Source organism: Colossoma macropomum, unplaced genomic scaffold (genome assembly GCF_904425465.1).
Source record: "Colossoma macropomum unplaced genomic scaffold, Colossoma_macropomum, whole genome shotgun sequence".
Lineage (NCBI taxonomy): Eukaryota > Metazoa > Chordata > Actinopteri > Characiformes > Serrasalmidae > Colossoma > Colossoma macropomum.
Window position 1 is genome coordinate 15,280,447 of NW_023494796.1, and position 16,922 is coordinate 15,297,368.

A 16,922-nucleotide genomic window follows, 5' to 3' on the forward strand; every position below is an offset into this window, starting at 1 on the left:
CTTGTGGCCTCAATATATTATCCTGTGGTCACCTGTATTAAAAAATAAACACCATGTTACCCTAGGGGTCTCTGTAGGGTCCCGCCTAGATTGGGATATACTAGTGAGTTCACTGCACACACGCTCACTGGTCGGTGAGGGAGCAGGGGGCGCTCTCTCCGTTTGAGACTCACCCACTGTAACGGTCTGATCGCGTCATCGCGCGACTACGCACAGTGACGCAGAACGCATGCGACCGCGCCGTGTTGGGTTTGAATGGCTTTGAGTCCGCGCGTTTTTCTAATTTCCTCAACAAAATAACTGAACTGCGGTTATTAAACTCTCAGCAACATGAACAGCCGCCTGCAGGAGATCCGGGAGAGGCAGAAGCTGCGGCGGCAGCTGCTCGCTCAGCAGGTGAGAGTAACGTTACTGTTCCTGCTGCAGGGGTTCTCTGACTACTGCCTCAGTGAGGAACTCTGACTCAGAGACACCACACTGCACCTCTCACACAGTCAGCGCGGCTGCCTTTCTCTTTTCAGCTCGGGGCTGAGAGTGCAGACTCAATCGGCGCTGTTCTCAACAGCAAAGAGGAGCAGAAAGAGATCGAGGAGACCAGAGAGACCTGCAGGTACCTGCATGACCTTACACGCTTAAAGACGGTTCTCTGTTCAGGAAAGGAAGTGTTTCTGTTTACAACGACGAGTTCTGTAGCTATAGAACCATTTCATGCTTAAATGGTTCTTCAGACTGACGGAGAACCTGTTGTATATGGTTCTATTTTGAAAATGGTTCTATATAGCACCAAAAGGGTTCCTCTGTTGTTACAAGCTTAACATTAACAATAACAGAACCCTTTTTGGTGCCATATAGAACCATTTTCAAAAAGGTTCTACATAGAACCATATACAACACGTTCTCTATCAGTCTGAAGAACCACTTTACCATGCAAAGAACCATTTAAGCATGAACTGGTTCTATGTAGAACTCATGGTTCTAAGTTCTAAAATGGTGGGGTTTTGTCCGGTCCACTTTGTCAGAGGCACCTGATTTCCACTCACTTACCTTCTGCTATATACAGATGGGTGACAAATTAATGGAAAAAAAACAGTGTGCCGTGTTTTAGTCAGGTGTTGAGTCGCCAGAACAGCCTCAGTGAGCCTTGTGGAGCTGTGCTGAAGAGACAGAACACCATTAGCAAAGATGGAACAACCATATTCCCTCTGGTGTTTTGATGATGACGGTGATGGAGAGCACTCTTTAATATGTTGGTCCAAAATCTCCCGTAGGACTTCAGTTGGGTTATGATCTGGTGACTGTGAAGGCCATAGCATATGATTTATGTCATTTTCATGCTCTTCATAACATTCAGTGAAAACAAAACATTCAGGCCTCGTGCTGTGTGGATGGGGGTATTATCATTCTGAAAGAGATCACTGTCGTCAGGATAGAAATGTTTTATCACAGGATAAAAAAAAACAAAACTTTGTAATGATTTGCAGTGACCCCTCCTTCTGAGGGGACAACTGGACCCAATCCATGGCAACAAAATGCCCCCCCAACAGCATAACAGAACCACCGGAGCCCCTCGGTGTAGGGATCAAGAATTGAGGCCCGTTCTCTTGCTGGATGCCACACATGTAGTCACCCACTCATGGAGAATATGGTGAAGGATGACTCCTCTGCAATGACATTGTCATCTGAGGAACAGTTTCTAAGCATCTGCTGTTTGCTTCAGATGATCGTTTTTTTTTACTTGAATTTGTCGTGTCTCTGTGTACAAAATATAGTCCATCTGTTGTCCAGATATTATTTTTGTTGTTGGACCACTTGAGACACTCACAGTGTTTTGGACAGTGACTGTGCTACTTGTGTTGCATGAGGAACTGTAAATAGGCTCTACAGTCGTTCTGATTATTGTTCTCTGCAGAGCATCATTTGATACCACAGTTCCCGGTTCAAAAAGGAAATGCCAGAATGAAGGCGAAGACACTGAGGAGGATTTGGAGGAGCAGAGAGTGAGTAATACTGATCTGATCTGACTGAATTATAGTGGTGATTGTTTTTGAAGGTAAGAAGGTTCACAGCTAATTGTGGATGTGCCTCAGGAGGATGTGGAGCCTCAGCAGCAGGAGGAGAGTGGCCCGTATGAAGAGGTCTACAAGGACTCCAGCACTTTCCTAAAGGTGGGAGCATGTCAGCTAAGGACACATCAGTATGGGAGCACTGAGAATCAATTTTGTCAGATACATAAGACAGAGGTGTATTTACTATTAATTCACATCTGTATAAAAATGCATCAGTACATTGTGGGATTGTCATTGGTCATAATAATATTAAAATATTTTTTGGGCACAACAAATCTATTTTCAAATGAAAAAAAAACACTAAAAAGCTTTGTGTATTTTTATTATCTATAACATACAGTGGAAGCAGTTTCTCCAGTCACATTTGTGTATTCAGCACACATTTTTAAATTCATCAAATAATTCTGAACTGTGGTAAAATTTGAGACTTTATGATTCATTTCAGTATTTTGAGTTTAGTGATATATATCTATTCATTTGTAGCTTGTAAAATCTCTCCTTAAAATCTTTTACGTCTAGTAAAATTTAATCTCAAGTTAACTATATAACTACATCTGTCAGCCAAATCCTGAATGTTTGCAGAAGTTATACTAAAACTTAGAAACACATTGTCTATTTCTGGAGCATGTATTTATCTTCCCCCTCCAGGATTTTATTTTATTAGATTTTGTACATTTATTTATATATTTATTTATTCATTTTCTTTATTTTCTTGAATTTTTTGTGATTTGTTTTACATGGATAGTAGTGCCTAAGAAAACTTCTTAATGTCATGCTGACATTTTAATATGCATTGATATTTGAATGTACAGTAAATATTAAATTTACAGTATTGTAAACGCCAGACAGAAAACATATTTATAGAAAGTCAACTGTTTAGTAAAGTGTTTTTAAAACAATCTAAACCCAGCAAATTGCTATAAACTGCAGTTAACAGACACTGTCCAGTTCCGGATACCATGTCTTAGAACCACAATAAAGAAAAAACTGCTCAACTACAGGAACAGCACTGTTTTGTGGGATAGAACATTTATGTAACGTTGATATAATGCTTGTTATCAATCAGTCTTTCTAAAATTGAAGGTCACTGTCAGGGTACCTATACCAGAGCACTGGTACAGACGGTATATTGTTTATCACTAAGCGAGAGAGAGAACACTTATCACCTTCCTCGAGGGGAGACTACATGTACAATAACTCTCTTGTTCAGGAAGCTTTTATGGTCCCATAAAGCTCTTGTGTGAAATGTTCAGGCTGTTTTTGGATCTGGAAACTGGAAAAAATGATCATACCTGTTCAGCATTTGTTCCTCCAAAGCTGTTCTGGTGTTATGTTTTATCTCTTTGTGTTGTCCAGGGCACACAGAGTCTCAACCCTCATAATGACTACTGCCAGCATTTTGTGGACACTGGCCATCGGCCACAGAACTTCATCAGAGACGTGGGTGAGTCTCTGTTTCCTCCCTTTCCTCAACTGAATGGGCTTTAGGGAGTGCAGATTGGGGGCCTCATCCACCAGAGGGCTCCACAGTCATGAGTTTGAATGCAAAATATGCAAAAATATCTATAGAAAGTGGAAAATATGATTATGCTGTTGGGGATTTATCCCCTTTGTCATTTGCATAAGGGATGCAAATTTTGACAGCTAACCAGCTGTCATTTGTCAGCAGTTCATTGTTAAGCAGGAAGCCTAAATTTATAAACGAGCCAATTGTAAAATGAGTGTTTTCATGTAATCACAGACTACCTGTCACCTTTAGCTTATGTTTAGTTCACTTAGCCTAACCTGTAAGCCAAGCTAGTGGAGACATATCATGTGACCTTTTTGATTGATTGATTTGTTTATTCCAATGTACATCAACGTTAAATGGTCAAGGTTTAAGATAGCCTTCATAAGGCCCTATTGCTTCTCACCTTCTCCACACTGAAGCTGTGTTTGACCTGAGTTTTCTGTGCTGTGTTAAAGGCTTGGCTGACAGGTTCGAGGAGTATCCTAAACTGCGAGAACTCATTCGGCTCAAAGATGAACTCATCTCTGCTACCAACACGCCACCAATGTAAGCACAACATGCACTAATAACATAGGCTTGTCACAATAATGTCATTTTAGCTGACAAATAACTGCCCTTTAAGTAACTGCGATTAACAATTTAGTTTAAAAGCCCATTAAATTGTATTATAGTATAAGTCTTAAGTGTCCAAACTGGCTGATTTACTTTCTCAATTAACCTAGCTGTCAAAACCTAGTAGCTCCCAACTGATGATGGACACAGCTCGGCCTCAAATAAACAAACATATTTCACTGCTGCCCTGTAAAGGTGTTATAGCACCGTTCAGAGATTAAAACATTCTCTGCTTTTTTATATTTACATGCATTTGCCTTAACAGATAAACACCATTTTAGACTAAACATATGATGTTGAAGACTATGAATTATGGAAAATCATTGCGATCAGTTTAAATCATTGTGTTTAAGTGATTATGTAATAGTGGTGACAGGCCTATTACAACGCTACTCACCAGCTGCCAGCTAGTTACTCACTGTTTCCAGTAAATGTGGTTTTAGCTTTAAGTGTCACCTTAGGCATCAGATCTGAAAAACAGTGATATAATGTGTTTAGCTTTGAGCACGCTTCTGACATCAGCAGCTTCATGCAGTAGTTATTCTGATATCTTAAAGGACCCATTTGGCAAAAAAAAAAGAAAACTAATTTTACACAACTTTCTCGATATTCCAAATGTGGTCCATCAATTAGCACTGTGCATGTGTTTGTTCATATCTACATATAACAGACATATATGTATGTCATACAACCTCATAAGCAAGTTTGAGATTATGTAAAGGAATGGTTTGGCAAAAATTACCAAGACATGGTTGGTCTCCAAAATTTTGCTTCTTTAGTTTAGCACTGGAGCTATGAGGCTAACATTGTGACGGACAAGACACTCAAATCTTTTCTGTAAATACATTCCCCAAACTTCTCTCAACTCACTCAAACCACACCCAGCTCTTAATTAAGGTCACAAAGACTTGTTAATGTGCAACATGTGGGTGGATGAATTTCAGCTTCCTCTTACATCACACAGGCTTATGGACGCTACAGATTATGTTTATGATTTCTGTTAGGCAGGTATGACACTAGGTGGCCAGTCAGTTACAGCAACAGGTCAGTTAACTACCAGTGACTACAAAATCCAGAACTGGAAAACGGATTCTAGATCTGTATTGGATGATCTCTGATTTAGGATATACACTTCCATTACTTATAAACTTGGTGACTTTAAGCTTTCTTTTTTTTTTTTGCTGCATAAACTTCATAGCTCCATCGCTAAACTAAGGAAGCAGACTTCAGACACCAAGCAGGTCTTGGCAGGATATATGGGGTAAGAGGAAAACTATTGCTTTAACCCTGTGCATGTGTGTTGTGTATCAGGTATCTACAGGCTGATCTAGATACGTTTGATCTGAGGGATTTGAAGTGTAAGTTTGACGTGATCCTGCTGGAGCCTCCATTAGAAGAGTACTACAGAGAGTCCGGCATCATCGCCAGCGAACGCTTCTGGACCTGGGACGATGTGAGTCCAGCGCTCATCATCCCATTTTCTAATCCAGTCTCAGCCCTGCTCTTGAAATAAGAAGGAATGAGGTGTCCACTCACTCGCTCACTCACTTACACACTCTCTCTTTCTGTCTCCAGATTATGAAGCTGGAGATTGACGAGATCTCAGCGCTGCGCTCATTCGTCTTCCTCTGGTGTGGCTCAGGAGAGGGGCTGGATCTTGGCAGGATGGTACACAGACTCTCACTTTCACACTTTAAATACTTTATTTGCATAAAGGTGTAAGACAAAATAATCATAAAATCCAAATTTTAGTTCAGAGTTGTTATGTGATCCAAGTTTCCACTCACAACGAACAAATGCTAAGGACTTAGATCATCACACATATTCAGTCATACCTTGATAGTTTGTTAACTCTGTACCTCTTACCGTGGGGTCATAGAGTGTTTATGTAGTTTGAGCATGATGTTCTTCTTAAGTGAAGTACCTCAATTAAAGTTTTTAAAAGCGTAGTAGTTTTTAAAGAAGAAAAATAAGGTTGCCTGATCCTTAACGTTTCAGTTAGTGCTGGTATCGGAAAAGAAGTAGTTCTATTAGTGGAACTATTAGTTATTGGTTTTCTTATATGCAGATTTTATACACATTTTGATTATTTTTGAAGTGAAGAGAAGTAAACAACCTCTGCAGCAAACTGTTTAAAAATAACATTTTTCTGCAAATGTTGTTGCACAGTTACGTCATATTTTAACTTAAAAAAATAACAATTGTGTCACATGCAGAAGTTTGGACACCCTTTTAGTTGTAAAGTCTCAGGATGTAATTAACTCGTTAGGCCTTAATTGACTTAATAGGACCGGTTAGGGAGGTCAAGAATTCTCAGCTGATGCCAAAGCCAGAGCATAGTCAATTCTCTGCAAACCTGGTGGGAACACTCAACAACCATGAGCTTCTCTGAGCAGCTGGCTGATATATGACAGCAAAGGACCAGCAAAAACGTTCAGCTGACAGACAAGAGGTGGTGCACCATTCTACTGTGCAACATAGTTTCCCAAACAGAATGAAATCTGTGACCTCGTCACAAAACTCAATGTCTGAATTATGCAAAAAAACGTTTAGATCAGCAAATCAAAAATGCAAATGTTACACAGTCAGTCAAGAAACTGAAGCTGACCAGAAGCTGAAGCTTTTAGAATGTCTGTCACAGTCATCACAGTGTTCTGCAAGGGAGAGTGGATGAAAAATTCCTGACACAGGAATAGAAAGACTGTGGAACTGTGCATAAAACTGCTTTTTTTAAATACCTTTTTTAAACAGTGTGTTTCAAAAATCAACAAAATGTCATTTGGCCAGGAGTGCCCAAATTTTTGCATATGACTGTATTGTTACTGTTTTATGGAAAACTTGTGTCTCTAAAATGATACTTTATAGTGGATGGAGAAAATATTTTAACTTAACATATGTTAATTTAACAAGATTTTTAAGAAGGTTTGGACCACTTACACTTGTATGTTCATCACTCTCTTAAACTCTAAAAGACTCTTGTAACACAACTTACACATTACTTTTATATTAGTCACTTAATAATTCATAGTAGCTGCTGGATATAAACTGAATAATAATCCCAGGATTCTAGGGGTTATGAAATATTTGTACAATGTAGAACAAAGGACAGTTGGTGTTTTAATAGTGGTTTTCTTATAATGATGATGATAATTATAAAGTAATTTCTTTTTGTTTCAGTCTCTCCTTGAACCTTTTTTACTTGTAAAACAGAAAATAATACAGTTATTTCCCAAATAAGAAACCTAATCCGTGACTTGCAAGCTCATAATCCCATAGAATTTAAAGTCCGACAACATTGACATTCTCTTGGCGTCCAGCAACAATAGTCAGTAATTGCTGTGTGTGTTTTCTATACTGGTTGTTTGTTCTGTAGTCAGGCTGCTCTTTGAAGCCTCCGTCTCTGTCTGTGGCTGATGCTCTGAAGCTTATGGGCTTGCTGTCTTGCGAATGCCCAGTATAATCATTTCATCTGAGCTGTTAACATTTCTCCTGTGTGAAAGCCTTTATAAGCCTGAGGGTTTAAAGATTAGCTTTGCCTTTGAAGGTGAACGTACATAGTCTGTTTGCATTGGAGACACATGACCAGTTCATGGGTGTATGAGCTCTGCAGCTGTTGGGTTTTTTCTGCTCTTGTTAGTGACCCATCATTGGGAGAGGATGGCCACTGTATGCATGCAAAGCAAGACTTCAGGTGTTAAATCGTGTATAGTTGTATATTTATAAATAGGACTGTCACGATCATAGAATTTCAGCTCATGTTTAATTGCCTTGTAAATAATATATATATATATATATATATATATATATATATATATATATATATATATATATATATATATATATATAGACCATTCTGCTGAATAAGTTCAAACTGTAGTCCCTCTATTTAAACCCAAGACATTAATTGAGAGAGTAATAAACTAAATATACACAAGATGATCATTTATGGGGTATTTTTTTATGGCATGTGTCCATGGTCCAGTCCTTGCAGGCAAAACATTGCAGACTTCAGCACTTTGCCTCATTAAACACACCTGATTCAGCTCATCATCTAATTAGGAAGTAAGTTCAGTCAATGAACTGTATGCTAATCTCCACAGCACTTTGGCCAAGAAGGTCTCCTGTTTGACATGCTTGATCTGTTTGGAGGTTTCTGCCCCAAACCCTAACCTCTAAATTTCAATTTGTTAAAATAATACTTACTTTTTTAAAAAGAGTTTCTTGATTTGTTTTAAAGTGAAGCTGAAAAATTATAATTTATCATGAGTTTAATTTTTTAATGAAAAATAAAAATAAAAATGCCAAGTCCAAGTCAGTTAAGTCCAAAATGTGTGTTGAACTCTGACTTTAAATCACTTTGGTAGAATGATCCATGAAAATTGCGATTAACCATTAGGCATAGTTCTATGCAGGTATTAAAGTAAAGGCCTAAAATGGCCAGGTTGGCTGATTAGCTTTCTTCCCTGCTAGATGGTGATACTTAATAGCTCTAAACTGATGATAGACACATTTAAAAAATCGGTGGAGTTCCCCTTTAAAACAACTTCGAGCATCCCTGGACAGACCTAATGTTATAGCTATTGATAAAAAGTTAAGCCAATTAATAATATTAGCAATAAATGCATTCTCCTTATATTTGGGAGCCTAGATTGTATGCTTGTCAGTAGCAGTCTCAGAATCTTTGTTTTTACAAAAATAAAAGAGAAACAACTCACAGAATATTGTTCCAAATTTACAGTAAATGGATGTCCCTTCATTTGGAGAATGTTTTTATTATATTTATACATAATTTTGCGACTTGTTTATACGCGACTGGACGACTAATGCATGTGCAAAATTTGAAGCCTTTCCATAATGCATTTTAAATCAATAAAGACTTGTGTGTTTTCTCTCTCAGTGTTTAAGGAAGTGGGGTTTTAGGAGATGTGAGGATATCTGCTGGATCAAAACCAACAAGAACAACCCTGGCAAGACCAAAACGCTGGACCCCAAAGCAGTTTTCCAGAGGACTAAGGTGAGACACCAAGCTCTACCAGTTTAAGAGTTTAAGGCAGAATGATATCCGTTAAAAACATCTATTCTGCTTCCTTTCTGAGACATAGAAGTTGTCTGTCTGTTCAGTGATGTATGCACAGCTGTTTTCCAGATAGCCTGTTTTTTCACTATAGAAACACTTTCTCTATAAAGATAAGGTTTAAAAATGTTGAAGTTTAGCTTTTTTAGCAGTGCTAACGACTGAGTAGTATAGTTACTACTTGCCATTGAGACTATAGAGAGCTTTTTTTTTGTCTTTCTATGGCTTTATATGGTCAGCTGAGGGGATCGAACCGGCGACCTTCCGGTCACAAGGCTGGTTCCCTAACCTCACATTAACAGTAGAATGGGTCGTACTGAAGAGCTTAGTGACTTTAAACATGGCACTGTCATAAGACGCTACCTTTGCCACAGGTTAGTTCGTGAAATCACTGCCTTGCTAGATCTGTCCCAGTCAACTGTAAGTGCTATTATTGTGAAATGGAAACCTTTAGGAGCAACAACAGCTCAGCCACAAAGTGGTAGACCACGCAAACTCTCAGAGCAGGACCACTGTGTAGCGAGTTAGAGTCATCTATTTGATGTTGCATCATTTACTACAGAGTTCTAAACTACCTCTGGATGCAACATTGGTAGAAGAACTGTCTGTCGAGAGCTTTACAAAATGGGGTTTTATGACCGAGTAGCTGCACACAAGCCGTGCGATCACTGTGTGCAATGTCAAGCTTGAATGGTGTAAAGCACGTCGCCACTGGCCTCTGGAGCAGTGGAAACGTGTTCTCTGGAGTGATGGATCACGCTTCACTATCTGGCAGCCTGGGTTTGGTGGATTCAAGGAGGAAGCTACCTATGGATTGCACAGTGCGAACAGTAAAGTTTGGTGGAGGCGGGATAATGGTCTGGGGCTGTTTTCAGGGTTTGGGCATGACCCTTTAGTTCCAGCGAAGGGTAATATTAAGGCCACAGCATACAAAGACATTTTAGACAGTTATATGCTTCCAACTTTGTGGCAACAGTTTTGGGGAAGGCCATTTTCTGTTCCAGCATGACTGTGCCCTAGTGCACAAAGCAAGCTCCATAAAGATGAGGAGTTTGGTGTGGAGGAACTCCAGTGGCCTTCGCAGCATCCTGACCTGAACTCCACTAAACATGATTGGGATGAATTGGAATGTTGATTGTGAGCCAGGCTTTCTCATCCAACATCAGTGCCTGATCTCACAAATGTTCTTTTGACTGTATGGACACAAATTCCCACAGACACAAAATCTTGTGAAAAGCCTTGTTTGAACACTGCTATAGCTGCAAAAGGTGGGCCAACTCCATATTAATGCCCATGGTTTTGGGATGAGGTGTCAACAAGCTCATAAAGGTGTGATATTTAGGTGTCTGCATACTTCTGGCCATATAGTGTATGTTGTTGAATAGCTAGTTATTAATAGTGATGACTATTACCCATTGACAAAAATTGAGATAACGATAACTCAAAATGGTTCCAATTGAAGAAATTCCCTGATTGCAGTCATTCCAGGTGATGGATATCTTTGCCTATTATGGTCTAAATTCAGTGACCTTGCATGAGGTACAGATTTGAAAGATGCAGTTGGCTGACTATACATGTCGTGGAGGAAGTGCGTACCAGCCATTACCCTGCAGACTGATAGCCATTGCACAATTGGGAGAAATGTAGATACAAAGTGGGAAAGCTAGCATCATAATGAAACAGCATTATTTCTTTACAGTTATTTATGAGCTGTTGCTTTACACCTGTGTGTGTGGTGGTGTGTATGTTTCAGGAGCACTGTCTGATGGGCATTAAGGGGACAGTTCGGCGTAGCACTGACGGAGACTTCATCCATGCTAATGTGGACATTGACCTGATCATCACAGAGGAGCCGGAGATGGGAAACATAGAGAAACCTGTGGAAATCTTCCACATCATAGAACACTTCTGCCTGGGCCGCCGCCGCCTGCACCTGTTTGGCCGAGACAGCACCATCCGCCCAGGTTTGAATCTCTCACACACATGATTGAATCCACAATGGCAGCCCTCTTATTCAAACACAGCTTTTAAACGGCTTTTAAAGCGATACCTACAACACTACTGTTCCTCCCAAGAGCCTCCTCTGTAAGAAAAATCCACGAGCTGTAAAGGCAAGAGCGAGAGGATTTGGAACCATTCACTCTGTATGTGTTGTATGCCAAAGTTTGGGAACCCCTGCCAAATAGCATATTTTCTTGATTGGTTTGTTTGACGTGGAAAAAGTACGCACAACCTGTGCAACAAAATATTTAAAAAAATAACATTCTTTGGAAAATATTAATGCACAATTACTTTATATTTAACTTGTGTTTAACTTAAAAAATATACAAAAAATGTAATCCATCCATCCTTCTGCTCATGCAGTGTTTCCTTTGCCACCGGTTGCCAAACAGTTCCAATCCAATGAAATGGTAATCAATTCCAGACCTGCCTAACCAGTCCAAACAAATCAATTAAGATATAATGAGTTTCAAGGGGAGTCCAAACATTTGCACATGCTACAATTACTATTTCATTTTTTTTTAAAGTTATTAAATTTTTTTTTTAATGTTAGTCAGATATAAAGTAACTATGTATTAATGTTTACAGCAAGTTGTAATGTTTTAAAACAGTTTGCTGCAGAGGTAGTGTTTAGTTCTTTTCAAAAATCCAACTGAATATGTAATTTGTCCAGAATTTCACCCAAAATTTCACATACAATTATTTTTGATTACAAAAACTATACTAACTATACTAACTCTGTGGAAATCACGTGATGCTCATGTGAACTTTGCATTCACACAAAGAAAATTAATAATTATTTTTTGATTTATTCTAATTAATGGTATTGAATTATTGAAGGTAATAAAAGGATTAGAAACACATTTTGTCCACTCGTATGACTATAACAAAACACACTCTTTCCTACATTGAAAATGTATTTTATTTATGGTCAACATTCAGCAAATAAGAGAAACATGATTCATCACAATTAACTACACTAAGTAACGTCATTATGATTTAAATATTTTAATCCTTTTGCAGCCCTTATAATAATATAACTGCAGTCATGTTCAGATTTTCTTAAGACAAAATATAATAATAAAAATGATTATAATAACTGTGATTATGTTAATAGGCTTAACTGTTGAATATTTCTCCTTTCTGACTGCTCAGGCTGGCTGACCGTGGGTCCCACACTGACCAACAGTAACTTCAATGCTGAAGCTTACTCCGCCCACTTTGCCACCTCTCACCTGTCCGGCTGCACCGAGGACATCGAGAGGCTCCGCCCCAAATCCCCACCCCCTAAGGTCAAACCGGAGGGGGGAAGGGGAGCGCCACGGGGAGGCCGAGGCGGGACAGTGGTGGGGAGGGGTGATCGAGGTCGGGAGAGAAACCGCCCCAACTTCCGCGGAGAGCGGGGTGGCTTCAGGGGCCGTGGAGGGCCCCATCGGGGGTTTCCTCCAAGATAATTCACATTTTTGCTTTGAAAATCATACCGACATAGCTAATATGACAGTGAAATTATTTTTATACATGATCAGCAAGATGTGAATCAGTGGTTCCTAATGCTGTTCTTGCTGTTTCAGCATCTGCCCATTGGATCCTGTTATAAGTGTGTTCAGAGCCAGTGGGTGTTCAGTTCATTTCTAAATAATGTAAGTAATATTCTTCAAAATTACTGTCATGGTAGCTGACTGTGTGCTAAAGATGTAGCAGATAGAGATTAGATTATAAATTCGGAGTATTCTTTTCAGCCAGAAGTCAAGCCTGTCCAGTAGCAGACGAGTTCAGGAATATGTTTGGGAATCTTTATTTTAAATTAACTAGCTCTACTCTAGAAAATTCCTGCTTTATGAACCCCCACGCCCAAGTGTCCGACTAATCAGCTAATGATGAGAAAAGGAAAACTGAGAAGCTTCCGACCTTCAAATGGGAAAAATCCATTTAAATGTCCATACAACTCGTAATTCCAATGGAACGTGGATGGAAAAGAGTTTCTCAAGAGCTCTTACATTTACAGTTTGCTATAATGTGATGTATTTTGAACATGGGGGCATCTATAGAACAAGAAGTAAAGAGAGTGTTTTAAGCTTTTTAAACAGACTTCTGAGTTTCTGTTTGTTCTGTTCGATCATATTGTCACTGTCAGAACAACTTGGATCTCCATTTTTGTTTTTTTGTTTTGGTGTTTTTTTTGTTGTGTTGTTTTTTTTTTTTACAACATTTGAAAACGCCAGCTGCACTCATGTGTGATAAATGGACCACCAGAAATGCATGAAGTTGTGTGAAGGCTTTTAGATGGGAAGTAGGAGAGTCATAGTTAAAAATTCCCATCTCCTGTTTGTCACGAATGCAGCATAAGCCCTCCCAAAGTTAAAGCAGATGTGTTAGAGCAGCAGGACTCCAGGATCAGTGTTGGGAACCACTGGTGTAACTGCGTCTTGAAACTAGGTTCATGTATTGACAATAGGAAAGACTACAATACCTGCTTAAAGGAACCGTTCAGTCGTAAATGCTAAGATTGCTAACAGTGAATGAAAGCAGATGGCCAGTAAATGCTGTTATGTGAAGTACATCATGATTACTGGTTACTACTAGCTTCTATTCGATGTTAGCCACATTAGCATGCTTACTTTTTTATCTGTTTGGATTGTATGAGAATGTGGGTGGTGTATTTGAGCTCGAGCTGGTTATTAAGATGCCATTTTCTGTATTGAATTTTTTTTGTTTTGTAATAATAACAGACAACTTTTTCAGTTGTTGGGTGTTCATTGTTGTTTTTGCTGTACATTTTATGGGGTTTCCACTCTTTTTTTCAGAAACCAATTTCTAGGACCTTTTCCAGGAAAAAATCCATGATTTCCATGATTTGCAAACACACCGGCTGAAAGGTTAAAATGACGTACAACTGCAAACATCCTTAAGATTCTAGTCAACAACAAAGTCCAATTACTTCTTATTGACTGAACGATATACTGATACAACCATTCCTCAATCAGTCACTATTGGATCATGAGAATTTGCCAACACCAGGCGTTCCCACAGTGTCCACATATCTGTCCACATGCGGCACTGTAGCATTCCAAACTACAATAGTTAAGAATGGACAGTCAAACGGGACATTAGCAGCTAAAATATGCAATCATGTCGGCTTATTGTCTCAACTTTTCACTTTACTAATATTTCCAGGACATTTTTTAATTTTTTAATTTATTTTCCAGGTGTTTTCCATGACTGGAAAACTGGTCTATAAATTCCCAGGATTTCCAGTGTGTGTGAGAACACTGTTTTAATGGATGTGTTGCTGTAATTTCAACTGGGTGTAGAACAGTGTACAAAAAGTTATTTTCAGACGTGGGGCTGAAATGGTATCTTCCTACTTTGTCATTCTGAAAGTGATGAGTGATGTGGGTACATTTCTCACACACTTGGAAAAGCAGTCTGTATTGCCTGGAATCTCACAAACCTGGAATAATGAAGTGAATTGGAAATCCGTATTGTGATGTATTTCTAAGTAAAACACAGAATCGGGGAGAGGTGCCGAGCTAGCTGGGAGTTTTTTCATAGAAACAGGTGGGGATCTAGGGAGGAGAACCTGAACCTAGATAGTTTAGAGAAAATTTAAAAGATACAGGCAATAACATTTTAATGGAAAATTACGGAAAAACAAGGTCTTTTAAAAGATAAGAATCATGCTTAATGTGACCAGGGACAGGGTTAAAAAGGGTCCGCTTTGATTACAGGTTGATTTTAAAACATTATATAATCAAACTAAAGTTATTAAAAGTATATTTTAAGTATTTTAAGCCAGAACTGTGTTGGCAGTCTGGTCAACAGAGGCTTCATCTTTACTGTCTTCAAATAAATTGGCTGGATGAAGCCCCCTCAGCAGGCACCCTTTTAAACAAGATGTTGGACTGGGACAAGACTTGATGGTCTGCTGCCTCGGAGCGCTGCTCAGCTTTCTGTCCATTTTAGACACACCCACTATAATAAACTGTAGGCATGTTTGTGTATTTCTGAGGAAAGCAAATGGCAGGAAGCCAGAAACATGTTGAAATCAAGGACCAACATCATTTCACAAAGACATGGTGACAATGTGTAACAACTCATCTACTGAAATACATGAACAAGTCATAAGGCACGTATTAACAATAACAATCTGCTATGGACAGAGTTATGGCTGTGTTCCAATATGTGTACTTCTTACTACAGTAGAACTACAGTAGAACTCTACCCACTAGTTAAATATTCTAGTTAGAGTGCATGTTTTACTGGCCAACATTGTATACACTTCTTAGAGAGAGCCCTATCAGAGTTCTCTCACATTATAAAAAGAGGAAATGCAGTGTTGCCAGATTGGACGGTTGGGCTGGACTGCCTGGGGAAAAACGCTCTGGAGTGTGGACAAAATTTGGGCTGGTTTGTCATGATTTGGGCATTTTAAGAAAAAACCATAAAATTAATGAACTTCATCGCTTACTGATGCGGCTGAAAATCTCCCCACATCCACTCAGCTGTCAAAATCTTGACTCACGTTGTATTCAGTTCTGTTGAGAGGAGGCTGTTGCTCATCTGTATAGTTTTACAATCTAAGGTAACCCATGGCATGGATTATATTGTCATTACTGACTGAACACAGTTCTGCAACAGTTGGAAACTGGAACAGCCAGTGATCTGTTCGGTGTAGTTTATAATGGTGAACAAGTTTTAAAAATACATATATGGGAAGGTTTGTAGCTGCGATTGGAGCGTTAATCATCCAAAAAGCTTTTTGTTCTTCATACCAGTGACAGTAGAAAGTAACAGTGACAAAAATCTGCAAATGTGAGAAAGTAAGATATTTGTAGTTAACGTCCCTCTTTTTTATTAATGTCATGGTGGTTTAATGATTATTTAGCATTATGGTTGAAATGACCTTTCAGTGTGTTTAAGAAGAGCCTGGCCTCTTCCTATTTCTCCCGTTATATCAAAAATGTGACTACAGAACACCAGAGGCCCGTGAGTGAGCCCTCAATGCAGCTCAATGGCTATAAATGAAAAGTTAAAATAGTTTCTAACCACTTGCCCAGAACTTTCCTTTAATTTTAGAAAGTAGAAGGATGTATTTCACCAAAAAAAGCAAATAAAACTTACCTGAAGGTTTCCTTTTTCTTCAGCAAACGGGTTTTTGGGAGCAGAACGCCAACATTACTGCTACTGAGTGCTGATTGGTTGGCATTACTGCTAGGGAGTGTTGATTGGTTGGTGAGAGGAGCAGCTCATTGGCTGTATGTGTTCACTGATGTCATGAACAAACAGGAGGTTCAAAAATGCTTTGAGTTCAAAAGCGCTTAAAATAATGTTTTTGCTGTTCTGTGTTCAGGAAATGAATTTATTCTTTTATATTAAAAATGTTCAGGCATTTAAAAACTATGATTTTACTCAAATGCTCCATCTTAACCCATTTGTTTTGGACTCGCTTGGGAGCGCCCTCTAGTGTTAGAGAAACCTGTAAGACATTACAGGGTGGTAGTTCTCCTCTCTACAAGTTCTCTGAAGCTGTGTTCCATTCCACAGGGTCCCTAAGCAGTACCATTATGTTCCCCACACACTTGAGCTCTGGTTCAGGTAAAAGCAGTTGATAAATACTCTAATTTGAAACGTCCTACAGTGTCATAGTCAAACACACATC

General features: G+C 39.0%; 1 protein-coding gene across 1 annotated transcript; it reads left to right on the forward strand.

Moving 5' to 3' along the window:
* Window positions 1–231: 231 nt before the first annotated feature.
* mettl14 (methyltransferase like 14) lies at window positions 232–14,006 on the forward strand. Its single transcript, XM_036582929.1, has 11 exons — window positions 232–396; window positions 522–610; window positions 1,910–1,997; window positions 2,088–2,165; window positions 3,423–3,510; window positions 4,032–4,122; window positions 5,500–5,641; window positions 5,764–5,856; window positions 9,086–9,202; window positions 11,016–11,226; window positions 12,419–14,006. Exons 1-11 carry the CDS (start codon window positions 331–333, stop codon window positions 12,715–12,717), a joined length of 1,362 nt encoding a protein of 453 aa, XP_036438822.1. The 5' UTR covers window positions 232–330; the 3' UTR covers window positions 12,718–14,006.
* The last annotated feature ends 2,916 nt before the right edge of the window (window positions 14,007–16,922 follow it).